The 22,133-nt window shown below is 56.3% G+C and overlaps 2 protein-coding genes and 1 pseudogene across 3 annotated transcripts in view; 1 reads left to right on the forward strand and 2 right to left on the reverse strand.

The window, feature by feature from the left end:
* LOC112410837 (succinate dehydrogenase [ubiquinone] cytochrome b small subunit, mitochondrial-like) lies at window positions 1-694 on the reverse strand (annotated as a pseudogene).
* Window positions 695-5,512: 4,818 nt separating this feature from the next.
* MAFF (MAF bZIP transcription factor F) lies at window positions 5,513-13,568 on the forward strand. Its single transcript, XM_024761551.1, has 3 exons — window positions 5,513-5,708; window positions 12,472-12,537; window positions 13,104-13,568. Exons 2-3 carry the CDS (start codon window positions 12,502-12,504, stop codon window positions 13,566-13,568), a joined length of 501 nt encoding a protein of 166 aa, XP_024617319.1. The 5' UTR covers window positions 5,513-5,708; window positions 12,472-12,501.
* Window positions 13,569-16,513: 2,945 nt separating this feature from the next.
* The window catches only part of TMEM184B (transmembrane protein 184B), a 49,144-nt gene continuing 43,524 nt past the window's right edge, over window positions 16,514-22,133 (reverse strand). For both annotated transcript variants that reach the window (XM_024761514.1, XM_024761516.1), the window contains 2 exons: window positions 21,925-22,119; window positions 16,514-18,906 (listed from right to left, as the gene is read on the reverse strand). In XM_024761514.1, the coding sequence (XP_024617282.1) occupies window positions 18,665-18,906; window positions 21,925-22,119 (437 nt within the window). In that variant the 3' untranslated portion in view covers window positions 16,514-18,664. The remainder of the gene's footprint in view (window positions 18,907-21,924; window positions 22,120-22,133) is intronic.

Genomic DNA, 22,133 nt, shown 5'->3' on the forward strand with positions numbered 1-22,133 from the left:
TCAGAGCTTCCACAGCACAGCCACAGCTTTGCAGGTGCCCACATCTTGATAGTTGAAATAACAAAGCCCACCCAGCAAAGGTGAAAGCCGAGGGCACCAAAAGGCCTGCCTTGACAGCTTTCTGCCATGCATCCCCTCGAACATACAGCTGGTCCAATGCCTCAGTGACTATGAAGAGTGAGGGCTGTCGCCAGGAAGTAGTGCATCGCAGAGCAAGGATTCAAATAAGCAGCTGGGGGACTTCCCTGGTGGTCCAGGGATAAGACTCTGCTCTCCCAATGCAGGGGGCCCAGGTTCGATCCCTGGTCCGGGAACTAGATCCCACATACATGCCGCAACTAAGAGTTCGCATGCCGCAACTAAGGAGCCCGCCTGCCACACCTAAGACCCAGTGCAACCAAATAAATAAATATTAAAAACAAAACAAACAAACAAAACACAAATAAGCAGCTGGAAGTAGGCCCAGGAGCAAAACACTGACAATCCTCTCACCAATCCAGTGGAGAGATGCAGCCTTGGAAGCAGAATGGTGGTTGGGTGACAGGTGAATATGCTGTATTCCACACCATCCTGGGGTAGGTCGGTCCTAGAGAAATGCTGAGACCTGAGCCAGTCTGACCACTGGGATTTAGAGGAACAGAGCTCGCCCTCCTCCGGCACCACAGAGGACACTCAGCCTCCAGAGAGTCCCCATGTCGCTCCTGAAGGCTCAAGGTCATCCCCAGAACGTCAGCTTTAAAATGAGGATGATTGTTTCTGCACCACCGTTCCACCTCACTGGGGAGGGCTATGGTAAGAAGGAAAAGTTGAATTTATAAAGATATTGAAATGTGATAAAAAGTACAGATAATTTTTGTTTCGGATAATTGTTTTGTTTAGCAGTGGGAGAAAAGATACACTATGGGAAAATATATACTACGCAAACAGGTTTAGGCATTTAGCACTGTGCTTGGCTCAAAGGAAGCATCTCGTAAACGTAATAGGAATAAGTATAGTCAGAAGTAATAAGCTGTAAGAAGAAACTGATATGGGCCGTGCGGTGGGTGGAAGAACTGGGACAATATAAGGTGCCTGAAGGTGCCGAAAGGGATGCCTCTGATTATCACTCCCACCTAGTAGAGGGCCCTGCAGGAAATGTGGGACCCAGCCCAGCTGATGGAGCTGCCCTGCAGAGCGGGGCAGGGAAGGCCCCAGGGTCCAGGGACAGGCATTCATGGGGGCCTGGAAATCAAATCTCAGGGCAGGAAGGGCCTCCAGAGAACACTCAACAGGGGAACCTTGAAGCCAAACCTGGTCTCCTCCATAGCAGCCCAGCCTCTAGCTGTTTTAGGAGGAGGGACATTCTGCAGAGTCAACTTTCATGTGAAGAAAGTTTACTGTGGTTTGAGATTGTTTAAAAACCACTGCCCTAATTCTACACTCTCACTCTGCAGGTGGAAAACTGAAGCTCGGAGCAAGGAATGCCCCACTCTGGGGTCAGCCAGGGGTGCGATCTGAGCTGCAGATCCTGGCTTGGGTCAAGCCTGGTTACTGAGCCGCTACTATCGGGCAAGGTGCCTACTGTGCACCAGGGTCCCACAGGGACCTGCTTGGGCGCTGTTTGGTGTTTTGGACCCTCGAGCAGGTGAACAGCGACTAGCTGGGCCAGTTAGAGGTCTGCTGGACTGTGCTGGCAGAGGGTGGCTCTATTCGTAGAAACTGGCGACAAGGCCACTCCCTGTTGACAGGAGGTGGGGTCTCTGGGCAGGGTGAGGTCTTCACTGGCTTCGAGTCACTCACCTGGGGAAGACGCAGGTTCTCAGAGGGAGTGTCCTAGGGGACTCCAGAGGACTTATCTCTCTCTAACCCAATATTTATTCCATACGAGACTCTGTGCCCCATGCTTCTAAGTGTGAACCCATGAAATTGTTTCACAATCTATGAAGCAGGCGCTATTAGTAAACCCAGGTTACAAAGGAGGCACGGAGAGGTTAAGTCACTCAGCTCGTGATGGGTGAGGCTGGGATTTGAGCCCACAGGCTAACTTGAGAGCCCCTACTTAATTTTTCTTTTTTTTTGGCCGGGCCGAGTGGCTTGCAGGATCTTAGTTCCCCCACCAGGGATTGAACTCAGGCCCTCAGTAGTGAAACCCTGGAGTCCTAACCACTGAATCGCCTGAGAGCCCCTACCTTAAACTAACAAACAGGGACTTCCCTGGGGGTCCAGTGGTTAGGACTCCACACTTCCACTGCAGGTGGTACAGGTTCGATGGGGGAACTAAAATCCCGCATGCCACGTGGCACGGCCAAAAAAGAACCAACCAAACAAAAACCTACTCCTTTATTAAACCAAAAATTGCAGGAATGATAGAGAATTTCTATATGCACTTCACCCAGATTCCCCAATTGTAAATATTTCATCACATTTTCTCAATAATCTGCTCTCTCTCAATCTCGTTTTGAACCATTTGAGAGTAAATTGCAGATAGATGCCCCTTACCTCTAAGCACTTCCGTGTGTGTTACCTAAAATCGAGGACATTCTCTACCATGACCATAGGACAATGATCAAAACCAGGAAATTAACATCGATACGATACTATTATCTAGGGTTCAGACCTTATTCAGATTTTACTAATTATCTTCATAACGTCCTTCATGACGAAAGAAAATTCTGGGTCCCACGTTGCGTTCGATCATCTCCTCTGGCTCCTTTAATCTGGAGCAGTTCCCCTTTCTTTATCTTTCATGATCCTGTCACTTTTTCTCAGCATACAGTTCCAGTTATTTTATAGAACTTCTCTCAATTTAGGTTTGTCTGATATTTCCTTATGAGAGCGATCGTATGAATTTTTGGCAGGAACACCACAGAAGTGATGCTGTCTCCTTCTCCATGAATCATTGAGGAGCTACACATGTCAATTTATCCCATTCCTGGTGATATTAACTTTGGTCACTTAGTGAAGATGGTACCTGCCAGGTTTCTCACTCTATTTGTAATTAATAATTGTCCATGGAGAAATACTTTGGACCCATGTAATATCACGTTCCTCATCAAATTTTTGTGTCCACTGGTGATTCTTTGAGGAATCGATTATTACTTTGTGGTCTTAATTGTCATTTTCTAATTCTGTCCTTCTTTTTACTTGAAGGAGGAGTTTTCTCATTTATTTATTCATATCAGTTTGGATTCCTCCCTTATTCGGTAGGTTATAATCCATGGTTACTGTTACTTCTTTTGATGTTCAAATTGTCCCAGATTTGGCCATTAGGAACCCCCTTCAAGCCAGAGAGCTCCCACTTTTAAATATGACATTGCACCATGTCCCTTGACCTTGACCAGAAAGGGAGACACATCCGTGGGGAGCAGTCCCTGCTGGGTGGATACTGAAGCCCTGACCCCCTAATGCAGGCAGGCAGGGGATGGGAGAGGGTTTAGGCAGCCTGGTGTCCAGGGGTGTTGTGCAGACCCACTGGGGATTCATTCACTAGCTGAGCACCTACTATGACCTCAGCTTTTGAAAAGCTCATTGAAAATGGAGGGTAAAGAAAACAATCGCAATTGTGCAGTTTCTAAAACTGAGAACTTTTTACCCCAAGAGGTAACATGAGTGGCTCTCCTTGATATGTAAATATAAGGTAAGGGGAATTGTTTGAGTGCCAGACATAACTGCTGCAATATCTGGTCACTTGGGAAGCTAGTGGGCCAACCTGCATATGAAACCCAAGGCTTTTGGGAGGTAAGGGATAGATGTCACAATCCCAGGTGGACAAAGGCCCACAGCCCAGAGGCAAGGAAGCATAGCAAGGGCTCTGAAATCAAAGTACACTACATCAAAGGAAGAGGGAGCCTTGCTGGTGACCAGGGCTCCACACAAAGACCTCCTAGTTGGTGAGGTCCTATGCCCTACTCAGTAAGATAAGGTAGGTGCTGTGTTGTCAGTTTCAAAAAAAAAAGACATGGCTCTTAGAGTGACAGCAGGCACTTCAGGCAATGGAAACACCATGAGCAAAGAAAAGAAGGAACTGGGACACTCTCCCGTTTTGCCCCCAAAGCCGCCTCTTTTGGGTGGAGCTCCAGGCCCTGAATACATCCCCACATTTATGCTGGGCCCCACCCAGTTGGACAGAGCCCCAAACGTCTGGATCAGGAATTAGTTAGGTCTGGATTCAAACTCAAGTTCTTATACTTCCTGGCTGGGTGACTTTGGAAAGTCACTTTACCTCTCTGAGCCTTCACTCATTTATTTCTTCAACGTGCGTTTATTGAAGGCTTACTATGTACAGAGCACTGCTCTAGGTACAGGACGTGAAGTGGTCGGCAAGATAGACAAGGTTCTACCTTCATGAAATTTACATTCTGGTTGAAGACTGACACTGAATAATAAGCAAATACATAAGCAAGATAATACCCTATGGGAATATTAAAGTAGTATAAAAACGAATTTCAGAGGTGGGGGCTCCTTTAGCCAGGGCTGTCAGGAAAGACGTCTCTGAGGCAGGGACATCTGAGCTCACCTGAAAGATGAGAAAGAGCCAGGCAGTGAACAGAAGAGGAAACAGCAAGTGTGGCAGGAATGCCGCAGTGCCGCAGACCTGTGGCAGGAATGAGCTTGGTGTGTTTGAGGAACAGTAAGAAGGGCAGTGTGGCTGAAGAGTAGTGGTGAGGGGAGAGAGACGGGAGGTGAGGCTGCAGCGCTGGGTAGAGGCCAGATGGCTTAGGGTCCTGTATGCCAAAGAGAGGAGTACAGTTTATATTCTAAATGCAAAGGGAAACCTTTGAGGGCGTTAAGCCAGAGGGTGGGAGAGTGTGAAACAATCTGATCTTTGTTTCGAGAAGAACATTGGTGTGCAAAGAAAGCCTTTAGGGGCAAAGTGAAGAAGTTATCAGGAGCCCTCCGCCATTGTCCAGGTGAGTTGATGGTCCCTGGATCAGGTGGTAGGACTGGGGGTGGCCAGAAGCGGTCAGATGCAGGGTAGTGTTGGAGGTGGAGCCAGCCTGACTCATGAAGTGAAGAGGAAGGAGAAAGGGATGCAGCAAGGCTCCTAGGTCTGGGCTTGAACAGCTGATGTGGGAGAGACTGGAGGTGTGGGTTGCTGAGGTAGGGTTAATGCTCAGGAGTTGGATTTTGGCCGTGCAGGGTATGCAGGCCCCATCTGGTACCCACGTGGAGGCGTTGAGTGGGCAGTTGGATACAGTCTGAAACTCAGAGAAGCTGTTCGCTCTGGAAATACAAATTTGGAGCTCCTGAGCCTATAGATGGCATTTAAAACCACGAGACTAGATGAGATCATCAAGGCAGAGGGTGTAGGTCGAAAGGAGGCCCAGAACTGTCGACTGTAAAATGAGACAAATGACACCTTCATCCGAGCGGCTCTAGTGAGGTGTCACGTGAACGCCCCTAGCCGCACTCTAACTGGGATTGAAAATTCTGGGGGCGGGGCTTGGCTGGGGGGGGGGTCTTCCATCACCGCATGACTGAGTTTTTATGAATGAAAGGAATCCTATGAGTGAGTAATTCCGGGAAGCTCGCCTTACAACTCCGCGCGGCCCCCTGCGCTTCCCGCCCCACAACAAAACTCGGCGCGTCGCTCTCGGGAGCTGGGCTCGGAGCGACCCGCGGTCGGGACCTGAGGGGAGACTGACCAGGGCGCGGGCCGGGACAGCAGCTCAGAAGGCAGCGGGACCCGCGAGTGCCAGGGACGCCAGGCGAAGCAGGCTGAGAGGCGGGTGAGTGTCTCTGGTCCTGGACCGGGACGGGCGCGCGGGACCCGGAGGCGGCAGGGTCTCCGCACCCCGGGAACGTGCCTGGGGCAGGGCGCCGGGGCTCACTCAGTCGGTGCTCCCGTGGATCCCTCGCTGGGACGACTGGCTTGAGGAGTTGGTGGTGGGGGAAGGGCAGAGGTCCGGCGGGGCCGAGACGCGGCCGAAGCAAGCTTGGCGGGGTGCGGGGGTTATGGGCCCCATTTGGGGGGCGCAGGCCGAGAGGCGGCGAAGCCAGGCAGGAAGGGACAGCGCGGGCTGGCGAGCGTCAGCGTCCGCCCAGGCGGGGCCGGGAGCGGTGTGTGAAAGTACGTGACTCGGTGAGAACAGTCCCTGGACCGGTGCCCGCGGGCCGTGCGTGCGCGGTTTGTTTACGTCCGAGGGCGGCCGTGCGTGTGTGTTCCCTGGCCACCTTCCTGGGTATGCCGTCAGGTGCGTGCTTGCGCCGTGTACCTTGGGGAGTGTGCGTGTGTGAGTGTGTGTGTGTGTGTGTGTGTGTGTGTGTGTGTGTCCGCGCGCTCCCAGGAGGATAAGGACCCTGGCGCCTGTGTACCAGCGGAGCGTACCTCGGAGAGAGAGTGACCACAGGAATAAACACGGAATAGGGACGCAGCTAGAGAAGCGCCCCAGTCCATAGTCACAAGGGGTCCGGGAATTCTCTCCCGGGTTGTCTCCTCTCCACCAGCCGGCGGCGTTCAGGCCCTTGCTCTCCCCGGAGTTTCCCAGGACCGCAGCCATGTGACCCGCGGTGTTTTTCCCCCACCCAGAGCCGGCGCCTTCAGCCACAGGGTGGGGCGAAATATCAAAGATCCCACCGGGCTCGTCTGGGCGACGAGGTGAGGGGGCCACCCCTGGCCCCAGCACCCTAGTGGGTCTGGCAACAAAGTAGGCTGGGGTCCAGGTCCTTGTCCCAAGGTTTTCTGGCTAGCTGGGGGAAGACAGACTCTCCCCTCAGGACTCTCCTTCATCCCCAGGGTTGCCCAACCCTTCAGTCTCAGGAGAAACAGGAAGAGCCAGAAAAACCCACGGCAAAAGTCGGAGGTAGGAAGGGATACCACGCTTCCTCTGGGTGGTCTGGGTTCTAGAGGTTGTACCTGCTGGGTCAGGGAGGGTGAGAACCCAAGGTTGGGGTGGAGCTGGTTTCTGCACTCCTGGTGGTTTCAGTTCACAGGTGGGACTAGTCAGACAGACCTATGGATGACTGGACCTGAGGAGATAGTTGAGGGCCTGGGCCAGGCATGGAAAATAAGCAGTGGGACTGCTGGTCTTGGTGCATGAGGGGGTAATGCGTGAGGGGTGGGGCCCTCAACCTCACCCCGCCCCCTCCCCATCAGCCCCCTGCTGAGGGAGGCTGAGGGGTGGGCTGGGGGTTAGGGATTCCTTGGTCCTATTCTGCCCTCCCTGTCCTCCCACCCACAAGGCTACAGAATCATGGGGGTTGGGAGGAGGGCATTGAGCTTGATTAGATTACCTTTTTTTAAAAAAATAAATTTACTTTATTTATTTATTTTTGGCTGCATTGGGTCTTCGTTGCTGCATGTGGGCTTTCTCTAGTTGCAGCGAGGGGGGGCTGCTCTTCGTTGCCGTGCGTGGGCTTCTCATTGCAGTGGCTTCTCTTGTTGCAGAGCACAGGCGCAAGGCACATGGGCTCAGTAGTTGTGGCTCCCAGGCTCTAGAGCGCAGGCTCAGTAGTTGTGGTGCACGGGCTTAGTTGCTCCACGGCATGTAGGATCTTCCCGGACCAGGGATCAAACCTGTGTCCCCTGCATCGGCAGGCGGATTCTTAACCACTGAGCCACCAGGGAAGTCCGATCAGATAAACTTTTAACTTTGAATCTTTGAGCAGCTACCACAGCTGGGAACTTCCATGTCCCCATCTGCAACAGGAACTAGGTAACATCCAAGGTGGTAGGATGGGAGTAGAATGGGGGAGGTATGGCAGCCTGCACACACAGACTAATTTCCAGGGGAACTGTGGGAGAGAAAGCAGAGCTGACCACCCCGGGCTGAGGCCAAGGGTGTCCAGAAGTATGTGGGGTCCAAGTAAGGGAGGCGGCCGCCAGGAGCACAGGAATCAAGCAGGCCCATCCTCAAAGCTGGGCAAGAAACATCCCTGCATAGGGCTAGGGACCAGGGGGTTGGGGGGCAAGAGGGAATGGCTGGTTGACTCAGTCATAGATGGAAAGCTAGTACTGAGAGGTTTAACCTCCCATGGAACCACCCCTGGGCCTTCAGTAGGGTCCAGGACCCAATGTCGGCTCCCTTGGCCTCTATGCCTCCCTCAGTCCTAACACTTTTAGCCTGCATTGCCGTGGAGCCCATCAAGGCCTAGATGCTGGGGATAACATGGTGAACAAATCAGATCCAAAGCCTGCCCTCTGGGAGCTTACAGTCAAGGAAGGGAGATGAAGTTGAAGGAAGAGCCACTAACCTAAATGTAAAACCACAGCTGAGATGGGTGGTATGAGGGAGAAGTCACTGTGGTTAGAAAGTATATAACAGAGCTCTGATTTAGCCAGGGCAATCAAGGAAGGCTTCCCTGAGGAGGTGACCAGTCAGCCAGGTTGTCAGTTCAAGTGATGATCATCTATGAATGCCTTGAGGGCAGGGGCTTTGATTCAACTTTGGGTCTGAGGAAGCCCAGCACTGATCCTGGCACCTACAGGGTAGGTGCTTCTTGGGTGTTTGCTGATTGAATGAATGAATGAGCACTGGGTCAGTATTCTGGTAGAACTCCACAACACCTAGAGAAAAAGCCCTGGGAACCCCAGGGAAGCAAGAAGCCTGGGCATGGGCTGTAGGATTCTTGAAGCAGTTTTTCCAAAGCGAGCAGATACTTCAGGGTCCAGGTGACATCCTCCCCCCACCCCCCTCCACACACACCCCGTGTGACCCTCTAGGAAAAGTGCAGAGATGGTAGAGTTTACTGGGTGCTCATTCATTTATTGTCAGCCTGAGGATCCTGGAAGAGAGTAGGGAGAGAACATAGTGGAGGCCCAAAGGGCTGGAAGGGAGGCTGGCGTCCTAGGGTTTTGAAATGGGCCGAACATGATCAGGTTTATAGGCTTGTGTCAGTAATGCTCCCTCTGACAGCTCTTGGGGGAGGATAGATGGTGGAGTCAGAGGTGGAGGCAGGCACAACTAGAGGCCAGTGAGGAGGTGGCTTTGGTCATGGTTCAGCTGAAAGAGGAAGTGGTCCCTGGCTATGCAAGTGGAGCAGAGGGAAGGTTGAGGCTGATAGTCTCTGAGTTTGTGTTCTCATGCCCCTGCCCCCAAGAAGCCTTCCCTGATTTCCTTTCCCTTCCTCCAGGGTCTCTACTCTGCTAGTGGTCTTGGAGCTCCATTCTGGGCCAGAAGCTGACACTCTAAACTCTGAGACTGTCAGTGCTAGGAGGTACCTTAGGCTTGGTGGTTTTGCGTGTTGGGCCCAGAGAGAGGGAGTGGCGTACCTGAAGTCACACAGCAGGTGTGAGCAGGTGGTAGAACCTGAGCTGGACCCCCAGGCTCCCACTTCCCAGCTGGGTTCTCCCAGCTTTGCTCCCCTTCCAGCAGGGAGGAGGCTCCACCAGTGCTGGCTGCCAAGGCCCAGGAAAACACATTTTTTCCCTCTGTCCTCACAGAGGAAGCAAAATGGCTCAGCAGTCAGCGAATAGCCCATGCCAGCGGGTGGGCCGTCTACTAGGGGGCCGGGGATGTGGCTGCTGACTGGGCAGGGCAGCTGTCAATCCCCCAAGAGTAAGCTGTCAATCCCCCAAGAGTAAGTTCATTCTCCAGGCCTCCAAGGGAATGTTAGGAACCTGCAGACCCCAGAGGTCAGCTCTGCGGGCCTCAAGAAGAAAAAGGGAAGAAGCAGGGCTGGGGGCGTGAGGGAAGTGCGGTGACTGGCAACGAAGAAAGAGCCCTGAGCTGGGGGTCGGGACTCCTGGGTTCCAGCCCACCACTGCCACCAAACAGCTGCCCTGTTGCTTCAGTTACAGAACAAGGAGGTTGGAACAGCTGCTGTCTCAGGTCCCAGGTCTACCGGACTGGCCGAGGCAGCCTGGTGGAGGACCCTGGCCCCTTGGCTGACAGCCCAGCAGCCCCTGGCCTGAAGTTGGAGGCTGAAAGCCTGAGGTTATCAGAAAGGTCCCCCTTCTTGTGACTTTCCCTCTGTGGTTGCCTGACTTTGCTGAGCTAGGACATTCCTGCGCAAACATAGGTGCCTCAGCTGACATCCAGCATGTGCTTGAGGCTGCTGAGGGGAGGTCAGGGGGAGGAAGATGAAAGGAGGGAAGAACAGGTTCAGAGCTTCCCTAGGGCCCCAAAGTACTTAGAATCACAGCCAGCAGAGGGGGTGGGGCCTTCAGCCATTAGATAGAAGAGGGCATGGCCAACAGTTTCCTCTTGGGCCTAATCTGGAGGGCTGCGTTGACGAGGATTCTGAGGTTGTGTCCAACCTCAGTGGGAAAAAGTGCTGTGATTGATTACTGATGTCTGTGTTAGGAGTGGAGGGAGGGGTGATGGTGAGATAAACCAAACCGTCTGCCACTGCTGATCTTGTCTAAGCCTCTTGTATTTTACACGCTAATACTATGATGATTGTCCCCACTTTATAAGTGAGGAAGCCAAGGTCCAGAGAGGAAAAATGACTTATCTGAGGGGACATGCCTCCCAAGTTCTGCATCAGCCATAGCACCCTGTGCTCAGCACCCAGCAGGCTCTTAGTTAACCTATGTCAGGAGAGGCTTCCCCTCTCCCATTAGGCTCTCCGCGTAGCCCAGACTGCCTGGGTGTCACCTAACACCCCAGCTCCCTGAACAACCGGCCAGGGGGCCTGGATATCTGTATGTCATTTGCATATCCCTAACAGACCCAATACAAATCCTAGCACATCAGAGCTGGGCAGCCTTGTAGACTGGCAAGTCCTCCGCTTCACAGGGTTGGGGAAACAGGGCCCAGAGAGGGTGCCCTGTAAGGGCCACACTGGGAGGAGACACGTGGCTCAATGTGGCCTCAGTCCCAGGATCCACCCCCTGTTAGCTGTGTGACCCTGGACTACTCTATTGACATCTCTGGCCTCACAGGGTTGTTGGGAGAACTGGGGTGATGATGGTGTGAAAGGGATCAGGATTCAGTCCTGGGGCCTTTACAGGTGTTCAGAATTCCTCCTGATTTGGGGGGAGGCAGCCATTCACAGGCTGTGTGACTTCAGGCAAGAGATGCCCCTCTCTTGTCTCCACCTCCCCCTGGGTGAAGTGAGGAGGCAGGGGCCAGACGGTCTCTCAGGACCTTTCCTGTGTGGCTCTGGCCAGCCGGAGCTGCCAAATCAAAGCGAGGTCCCAGGAACTGCTACAGGCCCAACCCCTCCTGGACAGACTCGGCAATTCTAATAACCACCCAGGTGCTCACTGACCTCTCTGGTTTGTACCACTTAGTTCCACCAAAACCCTGCGAGGCAGGTATTGTTTGCATCCTACAGATGGGAAAGTGGAGACCCAGAGAGGTGGAGGGGCTTGCCCACAGTCACACAGCCTGGGGAAAAGAGAGATGGGACTCAAACCCAGGCTTTACCCTTAATCCCATGTTCCTCTCCCGTACCCCACCTGGGAGCCAGTCATGAGGATAGAATCCCTTCTGCTCCCTTCCCATCCTCCTGGTGTCTGTGTACCATCCCTGCCATGCAGAAGCCAGGAGGCAGATGGAAAGCAGGAAGAATCGGAGGTAGGGCCAAGAGGTTTGTCTCTCGATGGTATTCAGCGGGGCTTGGGCTTGGCGTTCGGTTCAGACTCTGACAAGCTGGGTGACGGACGGTGTCATAGACCCATCCATGCTTCACCGGTGCCTGCTCCCTGCCAGCCCCTGTGCTGGCAGCCTCAGCACCCAAAGCTGCCTGGGCCTGGTTCTTGCCTGTGGAGCTCCCTGTCTGGTAGGGAGTCAAGGAAACAGACCATTACAACGTAGGGGAGAACTGCTGGGGTGGGTGGTGTTGAACAAGTCCTAGGAGCCTGGGAGGGCTTCCTGGAGGAAGAGATGTCTACGTCCAGGGCAGAAGGCTGAATAGTAGGGTCTGCCAGATAAAGTGGGGGTGGGGGGAGAAGTGTCACAAGGTTTGGGGCAGCCCAAAGGCAAGAAAGCATAGGGTGAGAGGAAGTGTAAGTAATTCTGGGACTTCCCTAGTGGCACAGTGGTTAAGACTCCGTGCTCCCAATGCAAGGGGCCCAGGTTCGATCCCTGGTCATGGAACTAGATCCCACATGCATGCCACAGCTAAGGAGCCCACGTGCCGCAACTAAGGAGCTTGCCTGCCGCAACTAAGCCCCAGCACAACCAAATGAATAAATTAAATAACTAAATATTAAAAAAAAAAAGAAGAAATTCCTTGTGGCTGGAGTGCCGAATGGAGGCGGGCAGTAGTGGGAAATGAGTCTGGGGTGCCTGTGGGTTAGTAAATGGGGTTATGTGATATGGCACAAGGAGTGGTTTAGCTGGATAGTTAGACCTTTTTGAACAGGTGGCACTGAGCAAAGACCTAAATGATGAAGAGTCTGGAAGAGAACAGTAAAGAGAACAGCAAAGGCCCTGAGGCTGGAATGAACCACTCAGTGAGGCCACTGTGGCTGGACCACTGGGGCAGAGGAAAGTGGTATGAGATGAGTTGTAAGACAGCAGGGGCCTTGAATGCCAAGGTAGTGTGTTTGGGTTTTATTCCAAGTGGGAAAAAAAACTGACCTTGGCCTCCTGTCTCCCCTAGGTCTCAGCCCAGAGGGCACCTTCTGCAAACATGTCTGTGGATCCCTTATCCAGCAAAGCCCTGAAGGTGAGAAGGCAGCCCTTATTGTCTCTGGTCCTCCCCTCCCTCCCTGCCCCCGCTGAGCTCCCATCCCAACTTCCCCTCTGGAATCCCCAAGAGTGGCTCAGCACTCATGAAGCCACTGAAAGGGCCCCGGGCTGGGAAACCAAGAGGCCAGGGCTCTGGCCACAGGCTGTGTGCCCCGAGGCAGGTCACTTCCCTCTCTGGACCTGCTTCCCCATGGAACAACGTTCCCTGGGCTGTAGGACTTCAAAGTGCTTTCCTGGGTTTCTCTGGCTGAGTCCAGGCCCGGTCGCTGGGTTAGAATCTGGGCTGAGCTCTGGGGTGGCTCCTTTTGTGTTCAGATCCCGGTTTGGCCCGGTTTCCCCTTTCGGGATTACTGCTCCCCTTCCGAGTCTTGGAGCAAGTCCAGCCACCACCTCAGTGCCCCTGGCGGTGAAGGGGGAATACTAGCGGTGGAGGGGGAGCCGTCCCCAGCACCTGCTGCGCGCCAGGTCCAGAGCTCTGGGCCCGCAGGTCGCACTGTGACCCTGGGCCTCAGTTTCCCCATGCACCCGACCTGCTGCCCGCAGATCAAGCGCGAGCTGAGCGAGAACACGCCACACCTGTCCGACGAGGCGCTGATGGGGCTGTCGGTGCGCGAGCTGAACCGGCACCTGCGCGGGCTCTCAGCCGAGGAGGTGACGCGGCTCAAGCAGCGGCGCCGCACACTCAAGAACCGCGGCTACGCAGCCAGCTGCCGCGTGAAGCGCGTGTGCCAGAAAGAGGAGCTGCAGAAGCAGAAGTCGGAGCTGGAGCGCGAGGTGGACAAGCTGGCGCGCGAGAACGCCGCCATGCGCTTGGAGCTCGACGCGCTGCGCGGCAAGTGCGAGGCGCTGCAGGGCTTCGCCCGCTCCGTGGCCGCCGCCCGCGGGCCCGCCGCGCTGGTGGCTCCGGCCAGCGTCATCACCATCGTCAAGTCAGCCCCGAGCCCCGGCCCCGCCCCCGGTCCGGATCTCCAAACCACAGGCCCCTCTGACCCCAGCTGCCTTCCCTAAGTGCCTAAGCGCAGTCTCTGTCTCCAAGTGCCATATCTCTGCAGCCACCAGCCCCCGTGGTGAACACACACGTTCCCCTCCCCAGAGCCTGTCTTCCTCCTGCGGCCCCTGAAACTGGGACCTAATGGCCCTGGGGAGGGGCAACGGTGATGAGATAGGAGGTAGGTGGGGTCGGGGTCTGGGGTTTCCTCTGGTAGAAAATTTCAGACTTCTTAGTTTGGGAGGAGGGGATACAGAGCGGGTGAGAGAAGGGCCATCGAGGGGAAGACGGCCACCCCTCATTTTGTAACAGCTCAGCTTGTGCCATCAGCCCCTCCCCACCCGCCAGGGATACAGGACTAGGCTTGGCCCGGTATGGGTCTTGTGGGGCTGTCTAGCTGGGAAGCTGATGCTCCCGCCTCCGCCTTGCACCCGGATGCCTGGCCTTCCAAAGCTGGAAGACTCATTAGAAATCACCTAGTGAAGCCCACTTAACAGATGAGAAAACAGGCCTCTATCGGACGTGCCCAAGGCCACATATGCTTAGTGGTTGAGCTGGAACCCTGTCTTCCCACGCTGCCCTGAGATTCCAGCCATGGTTGTCAGGGGGACAGCGGCCAGGGCCTGAACAGGTGGTGAAAGGGCCTCCGTGGCCTGGGAGATGGCTCTCTGTGAGTCAGGTGAAGAGAAGTAGAGGGAGAGAGAAGGTGATGCAGATGGAAGAGAGGGAAGGAGCTGGCCAGGCTCAACCCTGGGCTCTCCCTGCAGCCAGGGAGCTGGCCAGCCAAAGAGAAAGGGGACCAAGGAGGTGACCACTGTGGCGGTGGGGAGATGAGAAGACAGATCCTATGGTTCTGCAGCCTGGGATAGGGGTCCCTAAAGGGAAGGGTCCCACCTGTCCACCCTGTGGGATGGGGGCTGACCACTGCCATTGATCGCCATTCTCTTGGGAAGCCCGGCTCGAGCCTTCCCCCGCCTGCCCGCCCCCAACTATACAGCCGCTCCTCCCTGCTGTTTATTTATTGCATGAATCTAAGTTATTCTCCCCAGCCAGAGCCCAGCGCCCACTGCCCGGGAAAAGTGGTGTGTGGCCCTGAGCTGGACTTTATATTTTATATCTGCAAATAAATCACATTTTATCTTATACTTAGGAGAAGCCGGATGGCAAAAACAACCAAAAAATGTTTTTTAAAAATAATTGCCCGGCCCCCGGAATTTATTTATTTTTCTGACTTACAGTAAGCGAGTTATCCGCCTTCTGTATTTTGTAGACTTTCTGAATAAAGTCAAGTTCTCTTTTTCCACAGTTTAGAAGTGTATGTCCTGGTCTATGTTTTTTTTTTGGGGGGGGGTTCTGAATGAGGGGCCCAAGAGGGGGTTCTGCTTTCAACCCCAGACAGGCCCCTCTGCTGGGTGGGAAGTTTAGCCCCAATTTGCAGAGGAAGGAATTGTGCCCCATCACTAGCTCTCGCACCCAGGCTTGGTGCAGGGGCAGGTTAGGTGGAGGTGGAACCAGGCAGGGTGGTGCTCAAACATCTGTCCTTCCATCTGGTTGCCTGGGGCCAAGGAGCTTCCCTGGGGAAGGCAGAGCCAGGAGGATAATGATATGGGGGGTTAAATTCCCTGGGCATCCCTTCAGCAAATAAACAGCCCCACCCAAGGAGGAAAATGCCCCGATTGGAGAGTAATCTTTCCAGCCTTTCACATTGAGGTCAGATTTTCTACAGCCAAGTAAAAAACATTCTCCTCGTGTTCCAAAAGGCACTGAGAAGCAGGGAGAGAAGTAGCCTCCTCAACCCCCGCCTGCGGGCCTGAAGCACAACCCTGTGTCTCATCCTAGGCCCCAAACTCCCTGTAATTCAACCCAATCTGCTAGCCCGATGGGGTGTTCTGTGGCCTGTGGGTCAGGGAGCTCGAGGTGTGTTTTTCTTTAGCCGTATGACCTTTGATGACTTATTTCACTTCTTGCAGCCTCGGTTTACCCGTGTGTACAACCAAGGTACTCTAAGGGTGTAGGTGTGACAAGCACTGGGAACCTGAGGGGCTGCAAGCTTTAACACGCAGAGTGAAAGTTTACCCAGCGCACCTGAGAGCGGTGAGGAGGATTTCTGCGCGGCTGGGTACGGAGGGATGGCGGGGCTGGGAGAAGGCTGCTCCTTTGGAAGCTGCAGGATCTGAGAGCTGGGGAAGGGCCAAACCACATGGTTTGGGTTGGTCCACAGGCCTTTCTCCCCTCACAGGTTGGGGCCCAGGATCCTGATCCAGAGACGCTGAGCTCAGGCCGGCTGAAAGGGCAGCAGGAAGCTGTCAGGGGGACGAGTGGAGGTTGGCTGGGCTGGGAATTGCCCCCACCCACGCTGCATTCCTGAGTGCCCCCGTCAGCCAGGCCAGGCCCCAGGAAGGCACGCGGCGGTGGTAGGAAGGTGCCAGGTGTCTGGCGCATGTCCACTGCCCCACAGGCCCTGCTCCAGGCCTCCTTACCCCTGGGGGAAGGCGCCTTGGGTCCCAGGGTGGAGGGTGGGCCCAGGGAGGCAGGAAGATAGCCTGGGAGGCGTGAGGACCCTGGGAAATCTCTTCCAACCCTGGGAGACACCTGCAGGAATGGGGCTGCCAGAGTATGGGCTCCCCCGATCTGGTTGACCAAACTGGGTACAAGCTATCAACCCACTGTGCACGCCAGCCCTGTGGGGTGTTGAGGAGGGTGGACCCCTAGTGACCAAGGCTGCCACCGTGTCCCACTGGCCAGGGGAAGGGGAGACACTTTGTCCAACAGGGGCCTGGACCCCAACTTCAGTCTCTGGCAATGGGAATCGCCCCATCACCTACACCTACACCCGGAAGGAAGGGGGTTTCCTAGGACACCCTTGTCCACAACCACTAAACTCACCCCCAAACACATACGAGGGAGCCGAAGAAGAGGAAGGAAAAAGCCTTACCCACAGGCAGAGATTTCAATACAATCTATATTATCTCATATATATATTTCTTTCTCACTGTATTTGCTCACTTCTGTCACGCATTTAAAATGTCACAGAGACCAAAATAGAGTGGCTTTCTGGTGGAACTCATGGCAGTCACACACGAGATACAAAACTAGGGGACTCTGTCTTCTCATACATCATACAATTAATTTTTCAAGTATTTTTTATGTACAAAGAGCTACTCTATTAGGGAAAAAAATTAACAAAAAAATAAAAAATAAAAAGACAAGGCAGATTACACACCCTAGGAAGGAGGGGTGGAGTGGTCGGCACGTGTTCCCAGCCCCCAGCCCCCCAGGGGCTGCTAGCTCCCTGCCACGGAGCCCTGCATCCACCATGCCAGCGGGCAGGTAGCAGGGTAGGCAAAGACCAGTGGGGCAGGGAGTCAGCAGCACACTTTGGCCTGGAAGGAGAATCAGAGAAACAGATTCATGAAAGCAGATGGTGGGGGTGGATAGAGGTCCTCCTGGGACGGGTTGCCTCCTGCGTAGCCTGCCACCACTGGCCAGGCCCACCAGGGGCCTGAGAGCTGGTCTCCGGCACCAGACATGCAGGCCTCAGTGCCTGCCACCTGCAGAGCTGGCTTGGTCACTGAAGGAGGCCGGGGGACACTACTGTGATGGAACCCCCCTCCCGACCTCGGCACAGTTCAGTCCAAGAGTGGCCAGAAGGAGAGATGCCACAGCGAAGTTCTGCGCCCACAGGGCAAGGCCCTTCTCCCCCGCTCTGCCCCGTCCTCCAGGCTGTTGCAGCCCAAACCCATGTGCTCTCCGGGTTTCAAGTGACAGAACGCTCTGCCTGTATGAATGTGCATTGTGTCCCATCACAAGGCTCTTCTGAAGACAGCGGCCAGTGTAAGGCCGGCCTGCCTGGGGGCTGTGGCCCTGGGAGGCTCCATGATATGGGCGTGGAGGTGGGGGAGGGGGAGGGGACTGGTGGTCCTGGCCACCCGAGGCCTGTCCAAGGGCGCTTGGCCCAGCACTGCAGGATCCTCTGAGCGCCAGCAGCTTAACAGGGGGCCCCCAGGGAGTGTCTGGGACAGGCTGAGGGCCTAGTGAGGGGGAGCTTTCATATGTGACTAAGGCACAGAAGAGATGGGCCTTGGGGCCAGATGAGGCAGGACACCAGGCCCTGTTTGGATACGGGGCCAGAGAGAGGAGTCTCCCATCTCCTGGCTCCCCGCCACATGCCCCATCCCTCCCTCCTCCCTCCCAGAGTCCTCTGGAGGCTGGAAGCTGGTCTGAAATGTGGAGACCAGACCCTCCCCAGGAAACAGGAGGGAGCAGCCCCAGGGAGAGAGACGAGGATCCAGCAGAGGTGCTGACTGCTCAGCCTGGGAAGGAGGGGTGGGAACCCCTGACCCTTTGAGTAGCTGGGAAGCAAGGGCTCTACCCAAAATGCTCTCAAGAGGAAAGACCGCAAGTGGGAGGGCAGTGTGGGCGGCCGGCTGTCTTCAGCAGGCCAGGAGGAAGGGGCATGAGGCAGGCGGAAGGTGCAGCCACAGAGAGATCACTCAGGAGCCCAGATGCACCTGAGCACCCTTCTGAGGTGGGACCCATGGCTCTCGGTGTCTGGCTCTGAGCCCTGCAGCATGCCAGTCAGGCCTGGGTCAGGAGGAAGGTCCACAGAGAGCATCCGTTCCCTCCTCCCTCCTCCCGCCCAGGGTGAGGCTAATCTAGCATCAGACAGGGGGACAGGGGAGGGAGCAGGCGGGAGGGAGAGCCCGGGTCAGAGTATTGCACGGTGTTTGGGGGAGGGGCTGTACGTCTTGTGGGGGAGGGGCTGAGAAGGCTGCGGCCGCTGGTCCACAACACAAGTGTCTGGGCCTGGGCACGGCTGCTCCCAACATGCTGCCGCCAAAGGATGAGCTGCAGGGGCGTGGGAGTCGCTCCCACTGTCCGGTGCCCGTCGTCCAGGCAGTAGAGCCTTGGCCTTGTATAAACATTCCTGAAGGCTCCTGGGTGAGCCTGGGCCATCCTCTGGGCAGACAGCATCTGGCTGTTCCTCTTGAAGCGATATGTGTTTCTGGTCCAATAAATTAAAGGCAGCCTGCCTCCCAGCCTGGATGTGAGGCTGGAGGAGGGGCACACCCTGCCCTGGGCCAAGGTCCCAGTCCTTCCCCGCCAGCAGCCGCACCTAGAACTCGTCATCAGAGCTGAGCAGGAGGGTCTTCTCGTTGTCCCGGGCGCCAGTGAGGCTGTGGGAGCGCGAGAGGCCGTGGGCACCCCCGCGCCAGGTGGGCCCGGGCTCCAGGGTGGACTGCTGCGTGTACTGCTGGTAGGCGGGCGAGAAGTTGTGGATGGCATCCTGCACGATGTCGTGCGGGTTCATGGTCTCCTTGAGGCTGCTGGAGATGCTCTTCATGGGGGCGCAGCGGCCTGCAGGGCGGGAGGCGGGGGTGAGGGGTCCGGGCAGCGGGAGGCAAGGCAGCCTGGGCCCCTGCCCCTGGTCCCGGGACCGAACCCCCTGCCCCAAGGCTGTGTCATCTAACCAACCCCTCCTGGGACAGAGAATGGGGTCCCGGACATGAGAAGGGACAAGCAAAGAAATGGCTCCTTTGGCGGGGTGCAGAGTGGAGCGCACCCCCGGGGAGAAGGTAAGCAGCCACTCGGGAAAGTCTGGCAGGCGGGAAGGGAGCTGGGGTGGAGACTGGCGTGCTGCAGGCGTGAGCCCGAGCACCCTGGGGAGGCCAAGACAAGCTCCGCGCCAACTGGAGACAGGGAGTGGAGGGGAGGGGCCCAGGCTCCACGGCACTGGCCCAGGCCCCTCTCGCCTGCGGGGTGCTCCCCTTCACTCTGGGGAGTGGACCAGGGACCTGCTCCGTCAGGACAGGCCGACAGGGGCCTGGACCCACAACGGAGCAGACATCTTGGCTCTGACAGGGCAGGGGCCACCTGCCTTGAGGTGCTTCCTCGTAATTCCCTAACAAATCATCCCCAAGGTTCTGTGGGGGCAGAAATGGCCCAGGCCCCCAAACTGAGATGGAAGGGGTGAGCCCGACTCTGGTCCCAGGTCTTGAGACTCAAACTTGCATGCTCTTTTCCCCTTCACGCTCTCTGCCACGGAACAGAACTAACTCCCCAATTCCCCACTAACAGGCACCGTGCCCCCAGACAGTGCAGGGCATGTTCCAGGACAATGGGAGACCAGGACGGAAAGAGGAAAGCTCTACGGAGGGCAGCCCTTGGAGGCGAGTGCTCTGGGCTCTGCCGCCCAGGGGTGCCTGGTGGGGAGGAGGCGGGGACACAGCATAGGAGCTTGGGAGACACACATGCTGGTGACAGGGACCAGGATTGACGTGCAGGACAGCCGTGCAGACTGAGAGCAGAACCTACCGTAAGGGCCGTATGTCGGCACTGCCCGCGGCCAAATCCGGGGCAAAAGCGGGGCAGGGGGAGGGGGAGAGGAGCCAGAGAAACAGAGAAGACAAGAGACAGCTGAGTGAACGCCTCGTGCCCACCACCGAGGCCGGCACCGCACCACGCACCCTGCCCGCCCCGCCCCGGGCCCTGCCGGCACCCAGGCAGCCCGCTGCCCGCTGGGGGCCTGGGGGGCGTGTCCACCTAGGAGACTCCTCCTTCGAGGCTCACGCTTTCTTCTGGTGGGGGACAAAGAGTGGACCCCCAGAACGCTGGTCGGAGTTCCACCTCCGCACTGAAGTAGGGACCGCCCACCCCACTTCTCCTCAGGCTTAGCTAGAACTGCTGAGCCTGTGTCGCCTGCTTTACAAACCTCACAACACTCCACAGACGGGACACGGAGGAGGGGGCAGGTGACGTGTACTGACCGCACCACGGCTTTGCACCCAACCCTGACGGGCTGAGAGGGGCCGGGCGCCGCGGTTAGTGGGTGGACAACCGGCCTGGGACCAGCACAGCGGTGGACAGGGGCTCTCAGCACCTTGGCTGGGCTGGGCTGGGCTGGCATCCCCGCTACAGCTGGATGCCTGACAACGCTGTTTCTGGCTGGAGCTGGATGTGTCTGTGGGCGGTGGACGGGAAGACAGCCCAGGCAACCGCGGAGAGCCCCTGCAGGGCCACTAGTGCAGAAGCGCCAGCTTGAACCATGTTAAACCTCAAGGGTGTAGAAAGGGTTCTTGGCCACGGCCTCAGACTCCTGGCATAAGGGTGACGTTCCCAAGGGCAGAGGGTGTCAGGACCAGGTCGAAGGGACATCGCCCTCAACACTGGGAGGGTGTCAGCCAGATCCTTCCAACTGGGGGCCTGGTGGGAAGCAGGTGGGATGCCGGCCGGCAGCGGTGAGCCCTGGCCAGTACAGCGCCCAGCACTAAGTGTAGAACGCAAACCGGAAAAAGTACCTAGAGTGCCCAGGCAGCAAGTGTCAGGTGCCCGAGTCGCGAGGCCTGGAGGGTGATTCAGTCCACATGCTTCCAGCAGCCTCGGGTATTTTAAGGCCTCTTCCCAACCAGGGAAAGAACAAGGCAGGTAGGGCGAGAGGTGGGGGGCCCGAGGAGCCCTGCACAGGCCAGGCCAGGACAGTGCTTCTACACTCCTCTCAGCATGCCGCTCCCGGGGCCCGAGGTGGGCACAGGTGGTGGGCCTGGGCAAGTGGGTCCCGCTTTCAGCCCCACAGGCAGGGAGCTGGCAGCAGCCAAACCCCGGGGTGGATGTGTCAGACCAGGAGGCTTCCTCCTCCCCAGGCCCTGCCCCCCCACGGGGTGAGTCAGTTCAGGCATCCTCCGCCCCCACGAGCATCCCCTCTCTGCCCAGCAGCAGCCAGAGGTAGCCCCCAGCCCCTGCTTCTCCAGCCAGCAAGTTAGAATCACCTGGGGATCTGTCAGCACATCCTGCCAGGCCCAAACCCAGGCCAATTATGCAGAAGCTCCGAGGGTGGGGCCTGGACAGCATGGACTTCTAAGACTCTCCAGGGCATCTTAATATACAACCGGGGTTGCCAGCTGCTGTTCTAACAAAGTGAAGATTAGCAGGTGTAAAAAGAAAGCTGTTAAAAGCTATTACCATCTGAGTCTGTTTCTTAGAAGGGATCAGGTTAAAAAAAAAAAAAAGCTTTAGAGACAAGGGAATTACAGGACAAAACGGATAACAGTGTTCGATGTCAGGAACCCTTAGGAACTTGCTTATTCTAGGGTCTCTGTCCTGACCTTCCCATGGGGATATTGTGCTATATCATCTCCATACTCCAGATCTCCTGCAAGAGACAGGTGGGTGTAGCTTCCAGGACCAGTCCCTGACCCTGACACCTTGTGACAGGGGACAGGGGAGCCTGGACCTCTGTGGCCCCTTTCCTATACCTGGGATCCCTGACCTGACCCATCAACACCTGAAGGACCCTGGGAGGCAGGAGGGACCCTGGGGCGGGGCCGGGAAGCACCCTTCCTACTGGGGGGGTGTCGACTCCAGGACCCTGGCTCATACCTTGTGCGTCCAGCCTCTTGTCAGCGTAGACCTTGTAGGTGAAGGCGTGCCGCAGGGCCAGAGCTGCAAAGAACATCTCCACGCAGATGATGAAGTCCTGGTAGCCAGCAGCCACGGTGCCCTCACCCACCGACACGCGGGCCGAGTGGATCTTGGGGATGGCCCCGCACTTCTCCAGGATGGCCAGGAGCATGCCTGGAAGGGGGGGT

Source organism: Neophocaena asiaeorientalis, unplaced genomic scaffold (assembly GCF_003031525.2).
Source record: "Neophocaena asiaeorientalis asiaeorientalis breed wild unplaced genomic scaffold, Neophocaena_asiaeorientalis_V1.1 scaffold473, whole genome shotgun sequence".
NCBI lineage: Eukaryota > Metazoa > Chordata > Mammalia > Artiodactyla > Phocoenidae > Neophocaena > Neophocaena asiaeorientalis.